Source organism: Narcine bancroftii, chromosome 3, assembly GCF_036971445.1.
Source record: "Narcine bancroftii isolate sNarBan1 chromosome 3, sNarBan1.hap1, whole genome shotgun sequence".
Taxonomy (NCBI): domain Eukaryota; kingdom Metazoa; phylum Chordata; class Chondrichthyes; order Torpediniformes; family Narcinidae; genus Narcine; species Narcine bancroftii.
In genome coordinates, this window is record NC_091471.1 from 186,337,449 (window position 1) to 186,359,393 (window position 21,945).

General features: G+C 42.3%; 1 protein-coding gene across 7 annotated transcripts in view; it reads right to left on the reverse strand.

Moving 5' to 3' along the window:
• The window catches only part of gne (glucosamine (UDP-N-acetyl)-2-epimerase/N-acetylmannosamine kinase), an 83,941-nt gene that overhangs the window by 55,926 nt on the left and 6,070 nt on the right, over window positions 1–21,945 (reverse strand). For 6 of the 7 annotated variants that reach the window (XM_069926096.1, XM_069926093.1, XM_069926095.1 and 3 more), the window contains exon 2: window positions 5,722–5,901. In XM_069926096.1, coding sequence (XP_069782197.1) covers window positions 5,722–5,885 — 164 coding nt within the window. In that variant the 5' untranslated portion in view covers window positions 5,886–5,901. Of the gene's footprint in view, window positions 1–5,721; window positions 5,902–13,879; window positions 13,902–21,945 lie in introns of those variants that run through there. The other variant, XM_069926098.1, reaches the window with a different exon arrangement.

Below are 21,945 nucleotides of genomic sequence, written 5' to 3' on the forward strand. Positions count from 1 at the left end.
CGATGTTAATGCTATCTGGTTGGAGAGTGTCCAGATTAAATATTAGGTGTTGCTCCTCCAATATATAGGTGCTGCTGGTTTGGCAGTGCAAGAGGCCATGGACAGATGTCGGTGTGTGAGTGGGGCACAAAACTTAAATGGTTGGCTACTGGGAGATTCTGGTTTGCACACTCCTCATATTCAGCACCTTGTATGTGAAGAAGGTACGCCTCAGGTCCCTTGTATATCTATCCCTTCTCACCTTAAATCTGGGCCCTCTAGTTTTAGATTCCTCTATCCTGGGAAAATTTGTAAGACCTGATTTATGCCCCCGTAATTTTATAAATTTCCATAAAGTCCCACTTGACTTCCTACACAGGGAGAAAAGTCACAGCAAAGGTGCTCAGTGAAATTGTTGCCTCTACCAATGTAGAGGCAACAACGAGAGCATATTGTAAGTGACGTAAATTGCGGAGGATAATACTTTGGATGCGGAGGTGGGGTGGTAGGTTAGGACCAGGGGAATCCTGCTATTGTTGCATCTAGGGGCAGTTATGTGGGAAATGGAGGAATGCGGGTAAGGGCTAAGTTGATGGCATTAGAGGGGAAGTCACGTTTTTTGAAGGAGGAGACCTCAGATGACCTAGATTGGAAGACCTCAGCTTGGGAGCAGTTGAGTTAGAGACAGAGGAACTGAGAGAAAGGAATAGAATCCTTACAGGGGACTGGGTGAGAAGTGTAATGAAGATAGTTGTGGGAGTTGATAGGTTTGTAAAAAATGTCTTTATAAAGTTTGTCTCCTGAGATGGAGATCAAGAAAGGGAAGTATCACTGGAGATAGATCAAGTGAATTTGAGGTCAGGGTGAAAGCTAGCAGCAAAGTGAATAAAGTTGACAAGCTCATAACGGGTGCATGAGGCAGCACCAATGTAGTCATCAACTACATGTTATGAAGAGAAGGCTGGGCAGTAGGGCTGAGTGTGAAAATAGATCAGCTCATGATTAAATGACAGGGCAGACTTATTGGGCTGAATAGCCTATTTCTGTTCCTATATCTTATGGCTCAGTTGCTTGTTCAAAGCCCACTGAAGTTTAAACTATACAAAACGTGAGTGAGACCACACTTGGAGTATGATATGCACTTTTGGTCATCCAGCTGTCAGAAAGAGGTAATTGAGTGGAAAGGTTGTAGAAAATAATTCACCAGGTCTTTAAAGGAACTAGAGAGCTTGAGTTACAAGGAGAGGCCGGATAGATGGGACTTTTCTCTCTGTGTAGGAAGTCAAGTGGGACTTTATGGAAATTTATAAAATTACGGGGGCATAAATCAGGTCTTACAAATTTTCCCAGGAAAGAGGAATCTAAAACTAGAGGGCCCAGATTTAAGGTGAGAAGGGATAGATATACAAGGGACCTGAGGCATACCTTCTTCACATACAAGGTGCTGAATATGAGGAGTGTGCTCCAGAGAGCAGAAGTCAATACTGAGAATCATCAAAATTACCAAGATAACTGGGGTCTCCCTTTTCCCTATTGATGACATTTACCAGGTGCTTGCTTAAAAAGGGCTCAAAGAATCAACCGTACATGGAACACAACAGAGAAGTCCTACCGCGGACCTCCACCACCTAAAATGACAGAAGGAGAAGACGAAATGAACTGACCCAGTATGTAAAAGTAGAAGACACAAATTTCTTGTTTATTTTCATTGTGTGATGACATTGTTTAATGGGTTTAATGTATCATATAGGTTGAACGTTGAGTGAGTGGGGGGGGGGTGAAGGAGGGGGGGGAAGGGAGGGGGGAAAAGGGGAGAGAATGACACTGTGTATATTCAAGAGGGAAATGTTTGTGTGTATTTTGGTCAGTATGGTTCATAGTGTGAAAAATTTTAAAAATTTAAAAAAATAAGGCTCAAAGAATCATTGAGGATCTTTTCTATCCAGCACACAGTATCTTTGACCGACTACCACCAGGGAGGTGGTACAGGAGCATCATGGTTGCCAGGCTGGGAAACAGTTTCGTCCCAAAGGCAGTGAGATTGATGAACAGCAAGTTATCCCATAATATATTTTTATATATTTAAATTACATCTTTATATGTATATATATATATATATATATATATAGTGCCCTCCATAATATTTGGGACAAAGACACTTTTTTTTCTTTCATTTGCCCCTGGGCTCCACAGTTGTAATCAAACAATTCGCATGTAATTAAAGTGCTCATTCCAGATTTTATTCAAGGTTATTTGTATATATTTTGGTTTGACCATGTAGAAATTACTGCACTTTTTATGCATAGTTCCCTCATTTCAGGGCACCATAATGTTTGAGACATTTGGCTTCATAGGTGTTTGTGAGTATTCAGGTATGTTTAATTGCTTAATTGGTGCAGGGATAAGAGAGCTAGGTTTGCTTCTAAGCTTTGATCACCTTTGGAGTCTGGAGTTGCCATTTTTCATCATGATGTCCAGAGTTGTGCCAATGAAAGTCAAAGAAGCCATTAAGAGGCGAAAAACAAGAATAAAAGAGTAAGAAATATCACCCAAACCTTAGGATTACCAAAGTTTGGAACAGTGGTTTTCAAGTTGCCCTCTCCCACCCCCCCCAAACTCACATTCCACCTTAAACAATTCCTATTCCGTAAGTGCTCCATGCTTAGTAAGGGATTGCTTAAGGTGGTATGTGAGTGGGAAGAAAAAGTTTGAAAATCTTTGTTTCAATCATACCTAATTGACTCATTATGTGCAAGGTTTCATAACTCCAAAGGAAATGGGCCAATGACAATTTTTCTCAAGCCAAATACTTCAGTAACAATTGGGTCTAGAGCTATGGTTCTCAACCTTCCCTTCCCACTCATACACAATCCCTTACTCACAGAGTACTTATGGCATAGGGATTGCTTAAGGTGGAATTTGAGTTTAGCCGGCAGTTTGAAAACCGTTGGTTTAGACCATCATTAAAAAGAAAGACTGTAATGGTGAGCTCAGTAATCACAAAGGGGCTAGTATTTCAAGGAAGACCCTCCACTGCTGATGACAGAAGAAATCTCATCATAATGAAGAAAAATCCCCAAATGGCTGTCTGACAGATCAGAAACACTCTTCAGGAGGCAGATGTGAATATTTCAATGACTAGTGCCTGCAGAATACTGCATGAAAAGAAATAGAGGCTACACTGCAAGATGCAAACCACTAGTTTATCACAGAAAGGATGGCCAGATTTCAGTTTGTTAAGAAGTATTTAAAAGAGCCTGCAGAATTCTGGAAAAAGGTCTTGTGGGCAGATGACACCAAGATCAACTTGTACCTGAGTCATAACAAGATCAAAGCGTGGAACAATAAAAGAACTGTCCAAGATCTAGATCATACCACCTTTGCCATGATTTGCATCTTGCAGTGTAGCTTCTGTATTTCTGTTCTTGAAATCTTCTGTGGACAGTAGTCATTGACATATCCACTCCTGCCTCCTGAATAGTGTTTTTGATCTGTCAGACAGGTGTTTGGGGATTTTTTTTGTCATTTGGATGAGAATTCTTCTCTCCTCAGCAGTGGAGATCTTCCTTGGCCTACCAGTCCCTTTGTGATTACTGAGCTCACCAGTACACTCTTTCTTCTCAACGATGTTCCAAACTGTTGATTTTGGTAATCATAAGGTTTAGGCGACATCTCTTACTGTTTTATTCTTGTTTGTCAGCCTCATAATGACATCTTTGACTTTCATTGCCACAACTCTGGTCCTCACGTTGAAAAATGGCAACCACAGACTCCAAAGGTGATCAAAAGCTCAGAAGCAAGCCTAGCTCTCTTATCGCTGCACAAATGAAGTATCAAACATACCTGAGTACTTACAAATACAAATGTCCCAAACATCATGGTGCCCTGAAATAAGGGGAATTTGTATAAAAAGAACTGTAATTTATATATCGTCAATCCAAAATGTATACAAATAATCTTGAATAAGATCTGGAATGTGCACTTTAATTACACGTAAATTGTTTTGATTACAAATTTAAAACTGTGGAGCATAGGGGAAAATAAGGAGAAAAAGTCTTTGTCCAAAAAAATCACATAGAGCACAGTATGTACTGTGTATGTATGTGCCCAGTGGTCTGGAGAATTGCTGTTTTGTCGGGTTGTATGTGAACAGTTGGATGATAATAAACTTAGACTTGGAAGTGGCAGATCCAAGGACATTGTAACATTCAAAAAAACATTTAGACAGATACATGGATAGAAAAGGTTCAGGGAGATGTGGGCCAAATGGGACTTGCTTGGTTGGCAAGGATGTGTTGAGTCAAGTGGCCTGATTCCAAGCTGTATGAACTCATTTCACATTGAGTGGTTTGTAAAACCCATCTATTTTCCTAGCTCTATGCCAGCACATTTCCACGTCCATTCCCCATGTTGCGTTCACGAGGTTTGTATGACTGATCTGATCACATACTATTTGCTTTTCAGCCGCTTTCCTCAGAAGGCATACTCAGTGCCATAGAATCATGGAGTTTGACAGCCAAAAACATGCCTGTCATAACTTGTCCATGCACCAAGTGTCGAACAAAACTAGTCCCATTTGCCTGCATTTGTCCCACATCACTCTATTCTTTCCTATCTAATGTACCTGCCCAAATGTCTTTTGAACATTACTGCTGTACTCAGTTCTATCACATTCTCAGACAGCTTGCTCCATGAGAAGTGGTTGTGTCTATGGCAGAGGCCAAGGAGGTGGTGGTTACCGCACCTGCAGGAGAGGCAAAGGTTATTGGAGGAGAGGAGCAGCAAAGGTGGTGGAGGATGGTACAACCAAGGAGAACATGATGGCTATTCGGACAGATATCAGAGAAAGAAGAGTTATTGCAGCTACGGAGGCCCTTACCGGGACAATGTTTTTGTTTTTCCTATATGTTAAGATAGTGAAACCCTAATTTGATCATTGTCATGATTAACCTTTTCACCCGCTATTTGCTTACCATGTAGTTTTCAGGAAGTCGAGGGGAGCGTAGAGACCTGCAAATCCCCAGCATGAGCAGGGAGCATGGGAAACCTTACTTGGTAAGCCAGATGTCAAACTAAATGGTTGAATAGTGGATCAAAGTTCTACTATACGGCTGCCAAATAGGATTTCTACATTTAAATAACATGTAACACATTTTATTCATAAGTAAGATACAGAAATAGCATTGCTTAATAATGCACCTCGAGCTTAATGCATTCTTTCAGCTTGGTGATTTACATGAATAAATAAAATACATACATAAGAATGGCACGGTTAGAGCGACACTATTACAGTACCAGCGACTCTGGTTCAAATCCAGCAGATTTGTACATTCTCCCCATGTCTGCAAGGGTCTTCTCTGGGTCCTCTGATTTCCTCCCACCATCCAAAACATACGGGGTTGTAAGTTCATTTGGATGTAATTGGGCAGCATGGGTTAAAATGGTTTGAATCGGCTTCTATAGTGCGGTAAATTTTTTTTTTAAATATCCAAAAAGCCAACAAAAGCTGAACTGGCTGATCTTTCTTTGGAATAAAAGAAATACCAGCAACATCCAATGGTGTTTCCTACATCAAGCCCATTTCTCAAAGTGCTCTTTTAAATACAGTAGTGCCTTAGCATGCTTACTCCATTCTGAATGAGATGCTTCTAAGTATTTTCCATTGATCATTTGTCAGCAGTTACAGGAAAAATCCGCTAAAGTCAGAACAGCTAGATTTTCATCAGATGTATTTATACTCACCCATAGTCATCAATTAAATGAGATCCTAAAACAACAACTTTTAGGTCAAAACCATCAAATTGTTCTTTGATGCCAAACATGATTGGGGCAAGCTTGGAATAATCTGCCCGGTTGCACGTGGCAACACAGACCCGCAGCTTCTTCTTGTTCCTGTCTTTTTCCATGATTTTAGAAGAATTCCTGAAAATAAACAGAAGTGGATACAAATCTGTCAGGTTGCAGCCTAAAATGCAAACTATTAATGCAATATGCACATGGCATTTTAAAAGGAATTAATTCCTCCTTTCAAAAACCCATGAATACTTCAAATATGTAAACTTAAGTGAAGATCAGAAGGGAGATTGAAAACTTGGCTGAATGGTGTATTAACAACAATCTCATACTCAATGTCATCAAGACCAGAAAGCTTAATGTAGGCTTGAGGAAGGGGAAAAGAAATGGAAAGGAACTCGACCAACTTATTTTCATGATGGACATCCAATCCTCACACCAAAGGCCTCAGAGCCCTTTGTCTCTTCCTCGAGAACAGACCAAACCAGTCTCCCTCTACCACCATCCTCCTCAGGCAAGGCACAACTTGTCCTCATCCTCAATAACTTCTCTTTGACTCATCACACTTTCTCAAACTCAAAGAGGTACTCACCTGGGCCCTGTCTATGTCTGCCTTTTTGTTGGCTACGTGAAACAATCCACACGAGAAGCCTCAATTCTTCCTCCACATCAGTGACTACTACTTTGGTGTTGCCAAATCACCCATGATGAGCACTTTAACCACTTTGCTGCCAACTTGCACCCTGACCTCAAATTCACTTGGTCCATCTCTGGCAACACTGCCACTGCCTCCTTTCTCAATTTCTCTGTCTCCATCTTGGAAACAATCACTTGACAGATATTTTCTACAAACCCACCAGCTCCCACACTTACCTCGACTCTGTCTCATACACCCAGTTCCCTGTAAGGATTCCATTCCTTTCTCTCAATTCCTCCCTCTCTGACACATCTGCACCCACGATGAGGTCTTCCATGCCAGATCATCATAGATGGTCTCCTTCTTCAAAAAAAAGTGGTTTTGTAGCAGCCTGCAATTGCAGAGATCGGGCCGGCACATCGCGCAGCAGCAGATGTGGACAGAGATTGCTGAAGCGACTCCCAGGACAACAAACTGGCGGGGGAATGGCATTGGTCAAGCTGCCTAGCTAACTCACAGGCTGGGGAAGAAAGGCTGTTCCCGCCCACTATTGTTATTCATGTGGCTGACTCAGTCAATCAGCAAAAACGGCGGGAACTTGAACAGTATAAAAGCAGCCTTTCCAGCCCTAATAAAGGAGTGAGCTTAACCTGCCACACTGCGTATGAGTGTTTCTTTGTAGCGGTCGACTAGTTTCCCCACTCCTATTATCAACTCAGCCCTCACCCAAATATTCAAAATTCAGTGTCATTGTAATAAACCAATAAAATTATTTTTGCCTGCTGTAAGGCAGACAGATTCATCATCGGCAGAAATTGCCTGAAGGGCCTCTTACAGTCAAAGAAAAAGAAGCAAAAGAGAGTCTCCCCAGAGTCACTGAGTGTTTGTAGATTCATCTCCAGCACTTCTGCAGCCACACAGAATCCAGTCCAAACAATTGGCAACTCAACCTCCAGATCCAAACCTCTAACATGGTCAGGGACCCTTCAGCACCCCTTCGCGTCCCAGTTCTGATACTTGGTACCCCTTCAGTTGGTTTTAAGCCAGTCTCCAACAGGCCGCAGCCCAGCGCAAATCTCCCAACAGCATTTTCCAGCATGGGAATGGGACCGCAAATATGGGTTCCTTGCCTCAAGTTGCCAGCAGCCCGCCACATGGACTTTCAGCCGCAGAGTCCCCTCACCGATCCACGGCTGTGGTCACTATCCACACGCTTCTCCTTCTCAGATGGGGTTGGTCTCCCTGATTTCCAGTGCTCTGTGCCAATCCTGTTCCCCTGGTATCTGCAGCCCCTCGTGCCTGCTGCCAATCAGAGAAACCACCATATTGGACGCAGACCCTGTGGTTGCAAGATTTGAAATAAAACTACCGTTGCCTCCTTTAACAGGCTGTTTAAAGCCTGTGCCAAGCTGATGGCAGTTGACTGGGTGGTTGGTCCCTGCAGAAATGCTGTATCACCATTCCTTGATCCCCGCAGGTCCGCACCAGCAGCAGCGCTGCCGTTACAGCAGCTCTGGCAGTGTCACCAAGTTGGATTCAATATCCTCCTTTACCAGCACATCTACAGATACAGCAATGAGCTCTCTGAACCCTTCTCCATTAACAATGGCATGAAGCAAGGCTGTGTTCTCGCACCAATCCTCTTTTCAATCTTCTTCAGCATGATGCTGAACCAAGCCATGAAAGACCCCAACAATGAAGACGCTGTTTACATCCGGTACCACACGGATGGCAGTCTCTTCAATCTGAGGCACCTGCAAGCTCACACCAAGACACAAGAGAAACTTGTCCGTGAACTACTCTTTGCAGACGATGCCGCTTTAGTTGCCCATTCAGAGCCAGCTCTTCAGCGCTTGACGTCCTGTTTTGCGGAAACTGCCAAAATGTTTGGCCTAGAAGTCAGCCTGAAGAAAACTGAGGTCCTCCATCAGCCAGCTCCCCACCATGACTACCAGCCCCCCCACATCTCCATCGGGCACACAAAACCCAAAACGGTCAACCAGTTTACCTATCTCGGCTGCACCATTTCATCCGATGCAAGGATCGACAACGAGATAGATAACAGACTCGCCAAGGCAAATAGCGCCTTTGGAAGACTACACAAAAGATTCTGGAAAAACAACCAACTGAAAAACCTCACAAAGATTAGCATATACAGAGCCATTGTCATACCCAGACTCCTGTTCGGCTCCGAATCATGGGTCCTCTACCGGCATCACCTACGGCTCCTAGAATGCTTCCACCAGTGTTGTCTCCGCTCCATCCTCAACATTCATTGGAGCGCTTTCATCCCTAACGTCGAAGTACTCGAGATGGCAGAGGTCGACAGCATCGAGTCCACGCTGCTGAAGATCCAGCTGCGCTGGGTGGGTCACGTCTCCAGAATGGAGGACCATCGCCTTCCCAAGATCGTGTTATATGGCGAGCTCTCCACTGGCCACCGTGACAAAGGTGCACCAAAGAAAAGGTACAAGGACTGCCTAAAGAAATCTCTTGGTGCCTACCCCATTGACCACCGCCAGTGGGCTGATATCGCCTCAAACCGTGCATCTTGGCGCCTCACAGTTCGGCGGGCAGCAACCTCCTTTGAAGAAGACCGCAGAGCCCACCTCACTGACAAAAGGCACAGGAGGAAAAACCCAACACCCAACCCCAACCAACCAATTTTCCCCTGCAACCGCTGCAACCGTGTCTGCCTGTCTCGCATCGGACTTGTCAGCCACAAACGAGCCTGCAGCTGACGTGGACACTTACCCCCTCCGTAAATCTTCGTCCGCGAAGCCAAGCCAAAGAAAGAAGACACTTCACTTGTGATAACACAGGAGTCATCCACTGCATCCAGTGCTCCTGTTATGCACTCTTCTACATCAGAGAGACTGAACACAGACTGGGAATTCACTTCGTTCAGCACCTTAGCTCTAACAACAGCAATAATAGGGACTCCCAGTGGCAATCCATTTCACTTTGCGGTCCCATTCCCATGCCAACATGCACTGCCGGAGTGAAACCACACACAACTTGGAGGAACAACATCTCATATTTCCCCCAGCTGTCCCCCGCAAACTGGATGGCATTAATATAGACCTCCAATTTCCATTAGCCTCCCCACTTTTCCCTATCCCCATTTTTCCTTTTCTCTTTAGGCACTTGCAGGTGGCCAATTGCCCCGCATATAAAGCCGCATGTTTAGGCAATATGTAGCTGTTTTGAGGCCACCTGGATGTGCAGGAGGCGCTCTTGAGGTGAGCTACGTAACCCTCCTCCGAGAGGGATAATCAGCTCAGCGGCTCCCCCAGCCACCTGAATGCAGCTGGCTGAAAGCGGATGTTAAAGGATCAGGCTGCTGACTTGGCAGTGACGTCGTCAGCCTGAGACGCCTGGCGCAAATCTTGAAGCACATTGTGCAGGTAGCCTAGTGCAGATTCAGTTGTTTTGTTTTAGCAGTGCAAGAAAACAGTGCATTTGAACAATTGCTCCAAAAAAGGCTTGTAACTGGTCTGATGAAGAGGTAAGACTGCTTCTAGACCATCTGAGTCAGGAATCCCAGGAAAAGGAGCTCACTGGGACAGTTAGGGATGGTCCCACTTTTGAGTGGCTGTCCGGAGTGCTTGCAGCACAAGGGCATCTTGGCGCCTCACAGTTCGGCGGGCAGCAACCTCCTTGGAAGAAGACCGCAGAGCCCACCTCACTGACAAAAGACAAAGGAGGAAAAACCCAACACCCAACCCCAACCAACCAATTTTCCCCTGCAACCGCGTTTGCCTGTCCCGCATCGGACTTGTCAGCCACAAACGAGCCTGCAGCTGACGTGGACATTACCCCTCCATAAATCTTCGTCTGTGAAGCCAAGCCAAAGAAAAAAACTATTTATTTAATAATATTCATTTAATGTTGTATACAAGTACTGTACACGTGTATAATTTGTCTGCATATGTATTATGTCTGTATGCATGTTTGCAGTATGTTGCACTGAGGACCTGAGAACACTGTTTCATCTAGTTGCACAATTAAATGATAAATAAGACCACAAGACATTGATGCAGAAATAGGTTATTCAGCCCATCAAGTCTGCCCATCATTTAATCATGAGCTAACCATTTTCCCACTCCAGCCTTCTCCCCATAATGAGAAACAACCTTTCTACATCTGCTCTCTCCAGGCCTTTCAACCTTCAAAATGTTCCAATGAGACTCTCCTTCCCCCCCCACCCACACCAATCCATTCTCCTAAATTCCAATGAATACAGGCCAAGAGTTGTCAAACACTCATCATATGATAATATGTTCATTCCTGGAATAATCATTGTGAACCTCCTTTGAATCCTGTCCAATGTCAGCACATCCTCTCTTAAATGAGGATACTCCAAGTGAGGTCTCACCAGTGTACTTTGTAAAACCTCCACATCACCTCACGACTTTTATATTCTATTCCTCTTGAAATGGATGCCAGCATTGCATTTGTCTTCTTCAACACCAACTCAACATGCAAGTTTACCTTCACTGATCCTGTATGAGGATTCCCAGGTCCCTTTGCATCTGGGTAATTTCAATTTTCTCCCCATTTATTTTTTTAATACTAAAGTGCATGACATTTCTGACATTGTATTTCATTTACTACTTCTCTGCCCATCTCCTAACCTGTCTTGACTGATACCTTGATGAAGGGATCAAGTCCGAAATGTTGGTTTGCTTTCTTTATCTTTGCTATATAAAGGACACTGTTTGATCTGCTGAGTTACTCCAGCATTTTTTACTCCTAATCTAAGTCCTTCGGCAGCTTCCCTGTTTCCTCAACACTACCTGCTTCCCCACCTCACCTACCTTCGTACCAACTGCAAACTTGGCCACAAAGCCATCCATCCCATAATCCAAATCATTAATCTATAACATGAAAAGAAGCAGCCCCAACATCAACCCCTGTGAAATGCCATTATCAACTGCAGCCAACCAGAATATACCTGTATTCTGACTCTCTGCATCTTGCCAATCAGCCAATGCTCTACCCACACTAGTATGTTTCCCGTTATACCATGGGCTCTTATCATATTAAGTAGTCTCATGTGTGGCACCTTGTCAAAGGCCTTCTGAAAATCCAAATACACAACATCCAGCCTGCTTGTCACTTAGGTAATTACTGCCAGTGGCAAATCTGTCTACCTTGCAGCAGACAAACAGAAATATAACACTGTTTTATTGATATGATAATAAACTGAATCTTGAATCTGTGACAGATTATGTTGTATTTTATATGTATATAGATATATTTTAAAGGAGATAAATTGTGGCAGGTTTTTTTTAAGTGTAGGTCTCATACAAACACTTCAAAACAAATCTCATTTAAAATACTGGAGCTCTTCTCAAGCCAGACAGGCCAACTCCGAGTGCCTTTGCAAAAGCTTTGGGGAGTGCCTATAAAGCAACAGATGAAAGAACTTGGAGGATTAGGTCTGGAGCCACAGGCTGCCTGAGGAAGTTTGCTGTTCTAAGAGGATCATGTGGTTTTGCAAGTAGAGAGAGTAAAACAGATTTTTGTTTCCACAGAGAGAGAGAATTCAGTTCTACAGTTCAGCAGCAGCAGCTGGGGCTGGAACAGGACAGCTGGCAAGCTTGTGGAAAAACCCCATTTTGAAGATGGGTTGTGACTGCTTAGTTCAGCCTGGTCAAAGCCCTTGTGGTCATACAAGTCGAGAGGACTGGCTGCCTAATATTTCACTTGAAATAAGAGAAACAAAAAGGAACACTGTAGTGACCTGAAAGAAAGAGGTCATCATCTGGAAAACTCTGAGGGGGCAAGTTTCTTTGGCAAGTCACTGACATGGCTGATTAGAAGAAATAAGTTTGTGTTCAGCGAACAACAAATCTCTCTCTGAAAACTGACAAGAACCTTCCTGAGCGGTAACCATTTACCTTTCAATCACCAGAGCCTGATGAAATTTATAAATGTTAAATTCTGTGCACTATAAGAATTGCCTGCAACCAGTGAACTTGGAGGAATGAGAAGTGAGATTGGACTGTGAATCAAAGAACCTTTCTAAACTTACACACACATTACATACACGCACGCTTAGGGGGTTAAGTAAGTTCATTGTAATGAGTTAGAGTTTGATCCTGTTTTCATGCTTAAAGATAATAAAAAAACAACTTTTGTTTAAGAAACCATTGGTCTTGGTGAATTTTTGTTGCTGCTGGGTTTTGGGGTCCTCTGGGCTCATAACAAATCTTCTTCAAATCATTCAAATTGGTTTGTCAAGCAAGTTTTTCCCTTAAGGAAACCATGTTGGCTTTGGCTTATCTTGTCAAATGCCTCCAAATACTCCATAACCTCATCCTTGACAACTGAATCCAACATCTTCCCAAACACTGATGTCAGGCTAACAAGTCTGTAATTTCCTTTCTAATCCTTCCCTCTTTGAACAGTGGGGTGATATTTGCAATTTTCCAAACCAGAATCCTGAAAGATCATAACCAATGCCTCAAAATCTCAAACTGAGGATGCAATGCAATCAATCTGGTCTGGGAGACTGGTCCAGCCTTAGACCATTCAGATTTCTGAACACCTTCTCCCTTAAAATAGTAACTGGACTCACTTCCCTTCCCTGATACCCTTTAATATCTGGTACACTGTTAATGTCTTCCACAGTGAAGACTGGTGGAAAATACTCATTTAGTTCCTCTGCCATCTTCTAGACTCCCATTATTATTCCTCCAGCATCATTTTCTAATAGTGCTATATCCACTCTCATCCCTCTTTTGCTCTTTACATACTTGACAAAGCTTTGTATCCTCTGATATTATTTGCTAGCCTACTTTCATATTTCATATTTTCCCTCCTCCTTTGTTTTATTAGTTGAATTTGAACTCTTATCAAAGAGGTCAGAATACAAAACTATCTATGACATTGGTGGGACCACATCTAGAACTCTGTAAATACAGGGCACAAATTTAGAATAACGGGGAGCCCTTTAGACACTGAGATGGCAGTCAGCAGCATAAAGGACCCCCATCACTCAAGTCACAACCTCTTCTTGCTGTCTCCTTTCAGGTTCAAAAACAGTTTTTATCCAACAGCTATCAGGCTGTTGTATTACTCCCTGTATTATCCTAATCACAAACTACCCCAGGGCCAAAAGATCTGTCTGCACTATTGAAATATCACACTTTTTGTACTAATTTTTTGAATCTATCTATTGATATTTATTATCTTGTTTTCTATCTTGCATTAAATACAGATGAGGTGCAGGAAGTTTTGCCTTGAAGAAAAGCTGCAGGGAAAAGCCAGTGAGCCTTACATCGGTGATTGGTAAGTTAACACAGAGCATTCTTAAGATATTCATGTATGTGAATGGACAAAGGCTGATTAGAGACCGTCAGCACGGTTTTGTGAATGGGAGGTCATGCCTCATTAATTTTTTTTTAAAACATTTTTATTCTGTTGAACACTAATCTGATTGAGTTCTTTTGAAGAAATTACCAAGAAGGTTGATGAGGGCAGAGCTGTAGATGTTGTATGTACCCCAGAATCTGTAGACGTTCACGTTTCAAGACTTCCTTGTTTAATTTGAGGTACCAGTCAATATTAGGGAAAATGAAGTCTTCCACGACAACAACCCTGTTGTCACTGCACTGATCCAAAATCTGCCTATTTACCTGCTTTTCAGTGTCCCGGTGGTCATTTGGGGGGCCAAGAGAATACTCCCAAAAGAGCGACTGTTCCCTTTCTGGTTCTGACTACCACCCACACTGTCTCAGTAGACAATCCCTCCACAACATCGTCCCTTTCTGTAGCTGTAATACTAACCCTGATTAGCAATGCCACTCTCTCCCACCCATTTCTCTGAGAATCATAGAACACTATAGCACAGAAACAGCCCCTTCAGCCCATCTAGCCTGTGCCAAAATATTAGCCTGGCTGGTTCCATTGACCTGCACCCAGTCCATAGCCTTCCATTCCCTACCCATATCCAAATATTTTCTAAATGTTATAATCGAGCCCATATTCACTACTTCACCTCATGGCTTGCTCCACACTCCCATTTCACGCTCTGCGAGAAGTTCCCTTCCTGTTCACTTAACCCACATCCTCTAGTTCTAACCTCATCTAACCTCGGTGCAAAAAAGCCTGCTTGCATTTACTCCATCTATAGCCATCATAATTCCTCATTCTCCAAGGCTATGGGGAATAAAGTCCTAACCTATTTAACCTTCCCTGTTACTTAATTCCTCAAGTCTGCCTTATGGCAGACAAAAGGCATTGTGTGCAATATTACATAACAATATATATTATCCTAACCTCCTTATAAATCTTATCTGCACTCTATCTTATTGATATCTTTCCTGTAGTTTGGTGTCCAAAACTATACAATACACCAAATTTGGCCTCACCAATGTCTAGTACAACTTTATTCAAATAATTCAAAAGTGCAGCTTCTCACACTTGTGTGCTACGGTTAGTGTAGCAGTTAGTGCAGTTCTATTACAGCATTGGCAACCCAGGTTTGAATGTGCCGCTTTATATAATGAGTTTGTACGTTCTCCCCACATCAGCGTGGATTTCTTCCAGGTGCTCTGGTTTCCTCCGACCCTTCAAAAACATACAGGGTTGTAGGCTAATGGGGGGGGGGGGGAGCACAGGCTCATGGGCAGAAGAGCCTGTTACTGTGCTGTCTAAATATGTCTGTATTTAATTCTTCAGGGCCCTACTGTTTACTGTGAATGTTCTTCCTTGGTTAGTCCTCCGAAAGTTCAACACATCACATTTGTCTGCATCAAATTCAATCTGCCATCTTTTAGCCCATTTTTCCAGTTGGTCCAGATCAACAACAATAGACCAAGCACTGAATCCTGAGACACACCGCTCATCACAGGACTCCAGTTATAGAGGAGGCAATAATCTACCATTATTCTCTGGTTTCTCCCACAAAGCCAATGTTTATTCTGGTTTACTACCTCATCCTGAATATCAAGTAACTGAATCTTCCTGACCAACCGCCCATGCAGGACCCTGTCCAAGGCCTTACTAAAGTCCATGTAGACAACATAGACTTTCCTTTATAAATTTTTCTGGCAAGCTCATCAAATTAAAATTCTAAAACTAGTTAAACATGACTTACCATGCACAAAGCCAAGTTGACTATTCCTAATTAGTTCCTGAAAGCAGTACTGAAATATCTAAACACTGGAACAGGCATCAGCCAATCCTGCCCTTTTGACAGCCAAGTCTCTGTAATGGCCACAACATCGTAATGCCATGTACTGATCCATGATCCAGGTCTGTGGCCATTATTAGAAAATAGAACACAATAACGTACAGTTCAGTAAGGGCCTTTTAGCCTTTTGTGATGTGCTGACCTATTAACTGCATAATCTTCCATATTTCTCAGTTCCATGTACCGATCTAATAGTCTCTTAAAAGATCCTATTATACCTGCCCCCATCACCATTCCCAGCAGTGCATTCCATACATCCACCACTCTTTGTGGGAAAACCTTGCTTCTTGCTTTCCCCCTGTACCATATAGGGGAAGGGCCATCACCCACCGTGGCGTGGACTTTTATTTCCTTCGCCAGGGTGATCGCTCCTCCCATCCCCTCTATTTGAAATGATGGTCCAGTCCAGAGGTCAGGGTTACCCAGAATCACTGAGTGCTCTGCACCGGTATCGACCAAGGCCAAATATTGGCAGTCATCACCCCCAACCCAATGGACTTTTTTTTTTACATTTTTTATTTTTCACACCATAAATCACGTTAGCCATGATATACACTTTTTCTTTTTCACACATCTACAGTGACCTTTTCTCCCCCCCACCCTCCCTCCTCCCAAGCCACCCCCCCAACCCCCCCCCCTCATCCATTTTAGGTATACAATCTAGGTTGCATTAAGCCAGTCAGACAATGTTGTCATTCAACAAAAATACACCAGAAATTCTACTGAGTCCATTCTTTTCTTCTCTTCTCCTTCCATCAACTTAGGTAATGTTTGTTCCCGGTAGGTTTTCGCTATTGTATTTAATGTAAGGCTCCCATACTTGTTCGAATATTTCAATATTATTTCTTAAACTATATGTTATTTTTTCTAATGGAATACATTTATTCATTTCTATATACCATTGTTGTATTTTCAAATTATCTTCCAATTTCCAGGTTGACATAATACATTTTTTTGCTACGGCTAGGGCTATCTTAACAAATCTTTTTTGTGCATCCTCCAAGTCAATTCCAAATTCTTTATTTTTTATGTTACTTAGGAGAAAGATCTCTGGATTCTTTGGTATATTGTTTTCTGTTATTTTATTTAATATCTGATTGAGATCATCCCAAAATTTTTCTACTCTCTCACATGTCCAGATTGCATGAATTGTTGTTCCCCTTTCTTTTTTACATCGAAAACATCTATCAGATACTGTTGGGTCCCATTTATTTAACTTTTGCGGTGTAATGTATAGTCTGTGTAACCAATTATATTGTATCATACGTAGCCTCGTATTTATTGTGTTTCTCATCGTTCCAGAACATAATTTCTCCCATGTTTCCTTTTTTATCTTTATATTTAAATCTTGTTCCCATTTTTGTTTAGTTTTACCATTTGTTTCCTTATTCTCCTTTTCTTGCAGTTTAATATACATATTTGTTATAAATCTTTTGATTAACATTGTATCTGTAATCACATATTCAAGGTTACTTCCCTCTGGTAAACTCAAATTGCTTCCTAATTTATCCTTCAAGTAGGATCTCAGTTGGTAATATGCCAGCGCTGTATCTCCAGTTATATTGTACTTATCTCTCATTTGTTCAAAGGATAAGAATCTACTTCCTGAAAAACAATTTTCTATTCTTTTAATCCCTTTTTTTTCCCATTTTCTAAAGGAAAGGTTGTCTATTGTAAAAGGGAGTAGCTTATTTTGCGTCAATATTAGTTTTGGTAATTGATAATTTGTTTTATTTCTTTCTACATGAATCTTTTTCCAAATATTGAGGAGATGGTGTAATACTGGAGAAGTTCTATGTTGTACCAATTTTTCGTCCCATTTATATAATATGTGTTCAGGTATCTTTTCCCCTATTTTATCTAATTCTAATCTCGTCCAGTCTGGTTTTTCCCTTGTTTGATAAAAATCTGATAGGTATCTTAATTGTGCGGCTCTATAATAATTTTTGAAGTTTGGCAATTGTAAGCTTCCTTGTTTATACCATTCTGTTAATTTATCTAGTGCTATCCTCGGTTTCCCCCCTCTCCATAAAAATTTCCTTATTATTTTCTTTAACTCTTTGAAGAATTTTTCTGTCAGTTGTATTGGCAATGCCTGAAATAAGTATAGTATCCTTGGAAAAATGTTCATTTTATTACAGTTTATCCTTCCTATCAGTGTTAGTGGTAGCTCTTTCCAATGCTCTAAATCGTCCTGTAATTTTTTCATTAGTGGATTGTAATTGAGTTTATATAATTGGCCTAGATTTTTGTTTATTTGTACTCCTAGGTATCTTATTGCCTGCATTTGCCATCTGAATGGGGATTCCTTCTTAAATTTTGTGAAATCCGCGTTATTCATAGGCATTGCTTTACTTTTATTTACGTTTATCTTGTATCCCGACACTTCTCCATATTCCTTCAATTTCTTATATAATTCTTTTATTGATAGTTCTGGTTCTGTTAAGTACACTATCACATCATCCGCAAATAGACTGATTTTATATTCCCTGTCTTTTATTTTTATTCCTTTTATATTATTGTCTATTCTTATCAATTCTGCTAGTGGTTCTATAGCTAGCACAAACAATAACGGTGATAGTGGGCATCCCTGCCGCGTTGACCTGCTTAAGTTAAATTGCTTTGATACATGTCCATTTACTGTCACTTTCGCTAACGGTCCCTTATATAATGCTTTAATCCAATTAATATACTTCTCCGGTAAACTGAATTTTTGCAATACTTTGAACAAATAATTCCATTCTACTCTGTCGAAGGCCTTCTCTGCGTCTAAACAACTGCTACTGCAGGTGCTTTATTTCCTTCTACTGCATGAATTCAGTTAATAAATTTACAAATATTGTCTGTTGTGCGTCTTTTTTTGATAAATCCAGTTTGGTCTAAATTTACCATTTTCGGTACCTGTTCTGCTAATCTGTTTGCTAATAGTTTAGCTATTATCTTATAATCTGTGTTTAGCAAAGATATTGGTCTATATGACGCTGGTGAGAGTGGATCTTTCCCTTGTTTTAGTATCACTGTAATTATTGCTGTTTTACATGAATCTGGTAAGTTTTGTGTCTCATCAATCTGGTTGATTACATCCAGGAGGGGCGGTATTAATAGGTCTTTAAATGTTTTGTAGAATTCTATTGGGAGTCCATCCTCTCCTGGTGTCTTATTATTTGGTAATTTTTTTATTATCTCTTGTATTTCTACTGTTCCAAATGGTTCTGTTAATTTATTTTGTTCCTCTATTTGTAGTTTTGGTAGTTCAATTTTAGTCAAAAATTCATCTATTTTCCCTTCTTTCCCTTCGTTTTCAGTTCGGTATAATTGTTCATAGAATTCTCTGAAGTTTTCCTTAATTTCTTTCGGATTATATGTAATTTGTTTGTCTTTTTTCCTTGTTGCCAATACCATTTTCTTAGTTTGCTCTGTCTTAAGCTGCCATGCTAAGATTTTGTGTGTTTTTTCACCTAGTTCATAATATTTCTGTTTTGTCTTCATTATATTCTTCTCCACCTTGTATGTTTGTAATGTTTCATATTTTATTTTTTTATCCGCCAATTCTCTTCTTTTAGTTGTATCTTCCTTCATTGCTAATTTTTTTTCTATGTTTACTATTTCCCTTTCCAACTGCAACCCAATGGACTGTTAACGGTATGTAGGGCCATGGGTCCCCGTGTATCCGCCGTGTCTCAATGGAGTAGACACGGGGGCCCTGCCCAGACCCTCATGCTTTAGTAGGGTTCAGGGGCTTCCAGGCCCACGTGCCACTATTATCCATAAGAGCCTTTTTAACCATTTGTTGTATCTCATCATGGATAACTGGAGCAAGAGAAGCTGGCTCAGTGGGAGCAGCAGTGGGAGCAGAAGGCACAGCTGGGCCAGGAGGAATCAACAGCTGGGGAAGATGTTCCCCCTGCCTTTCTCTTATAAAGGGCATAAAGGACTGCAGTAGGTTTCCCATCAATATCACTTTTAGGTACGCCTAACTTTAACAAGGTTAGAACAAGGTCCTTTCTTGTTGGTCCGTTATTGGCAGCAGCCCCTCTCTTTTCATCCTCCTTGTCTGATTTAACCTGGGTTGTACGTGAGTGGATTTTACCTCCCAACTCTAATTCTCGAAACCCAGATAAGGCGTGCACCGCCTCAGACACAGGGTGCCCAATTAGCAGGCTAGTTTCGGACAGAACCAGTCCCCATACAGTGGGTTGGGCAGAACGAACCAATCTGGTATGCATTCCAGCTGTGAATATCTCTTCATCAGGGCTCCCCCCATGTACCCACAGCCTCAAACCCCCTGCATACAAGGCAGAGGCCAGGGCCTGCTGACGAATTACTGCTATACCCTCCTCTGGGGTTCCCCAATTGTTCTGTAAATGTAAATCCCAATCTACTGGTGATGGGTATACTCGTAACAGGGCGTCCCCTAGAGTGGCAAGTAAGTAATCCACCTCTCTTCCTCTACCCCACAGCTCAGCAGAGACCCGGATATCAGTAGTCAATGTTCCTAATCCCAACAATTCCTCAGGGGTTAAATATACATTACCCCCCTCCTTGCTCCCAAACACACAGGAGCCAGGCTGCCAGAGTTTCTCCCGCCTTTTGCCTAAATCGATCTCCAATGGCAGCCAGCTCCTTTATAGAGAAGTCACGGATCATTGACTGCTCTTGACCTCTGCTCCCACTTTGGCCCACACGATCCTTTGCCCAGTGGACAGGACGAGGCCTAGGCCATCCTGTAGAGGGGGTGGGCCATTGAGCATAAGTAGGGGTTTGGGCATTTTCCCCTGGGTCCGCTTGGGAGATCAGGATATCTATCCATTCAATCTCTGCCCTTACATCATCCCCCCTTCCGTCTGTTTGGGAAGTCTGCTGCCTTATGGGGCGGGCGTGAACAGCAGGTGGAGAGGGCAGTATGTTAGGCACATCCTGCATTATTACCATGGTCATCATTCCAGATATTCCCGTCTCATTCATCAATTACATCAGGATTGTCGCCATTCCTCATCATAGCATGAATACGATGTGGATCGGGTTCTACTCCATGCCTTTCTTTACCTGCAGAGCTGCTGCCGGAGTTTAATATTACGGCAGATCATTTGGACATGCTCATCCTCCCATTCTTTGGCTCGGTCCTGACTGGTGCAAACAATCTCATTCATCATGGAACAGTGTTGTCACAGGGTTTCCAGCTCCTCCTCTAGTTGCTCTCTCTTACGCTGAGATTCTACTTCTCGCTGAACTAATTCTGCTTCACGCTGAACGGAGTGGCGTAAGGCTGTGGCCAGCAGCCAAAAACCGTCCGTCAGCATCCCCTTTTTACCAGGAAATTTACTTTCTCGAAGGAGAGTGGCAACCCACTTTCCCAGAGGTGCACTTGATTGGTCTAACTTCTCATCCCAACTAATGGGTGGTCCCAACAAAGACAGGGTATTGGCCAACATGCCAAACCCATCATCTTTGGAAGTCCATCCTGGAATCAAGAACTGCTCAGGGCTCACCTCTTTCTTTCGACGAAACATCTTGAGACCAACCCTGCTCGCAGCGCCAATTGTCTTGGGTAAATTTATACCTCTCATTTTGTTCGTTTTAGATTGGTCACAGTGTTTGAGCTACCGAAAGAAAATAGACACACACACACACCGAGAGCAGTTCAGTTTATACAAGGCTTTATTACGAAATGTAAAGCTGAATTCACACTACAATATGCAAGCCCTTCCCAATTATACTTATCAATGCCTGGACTGGTCCCAACTGCCAAAGCGAGGCGACGACTGCATACTTGTAGTAGGTTGTCTGGGCGCCGTAGCAGCTTCTCCACCTCCCCGGACCGGAACGTTGGTTGGAATCTTGAAGTTCTTCTTCTTACTGAGAGATGTTGTCACCTCTTGGAGAGTCTCAAACTTCAGCAGTGGGACCATGGCTTATATTACCCAAAAGTTGTTTACTTTAGATCTTATCTCTTTGAACAAATGATTTAATTATCTTCAAGGTCTCCTGACAGTCTGCGACCAACAAAAGACAACTGCCTGCATCTCTGGGCCTCATGGTGGAAGTTGGATAATGTCTACTGATTCATATGCATCTGGGCCCCATAGTGTAAATTTAGATAATGTCTACTAATTCATATGCAACAAGCAGGTTCTTGCAAAGACTGCAAAAGTACGAAACACGGTTTAAATCTTCCATTACACCCCTGTACTTACTCCAAAGCACCATTTCAGAACCAGGGGATAAAGCTTCTGGACCTCCACACAATCAATGCCTCTCATCATCTTGTTAACCACAATCAGGCCACCCCCTCATCCTCCATCGCTCCAAGGAGAAAAGACCAAGTTTACTC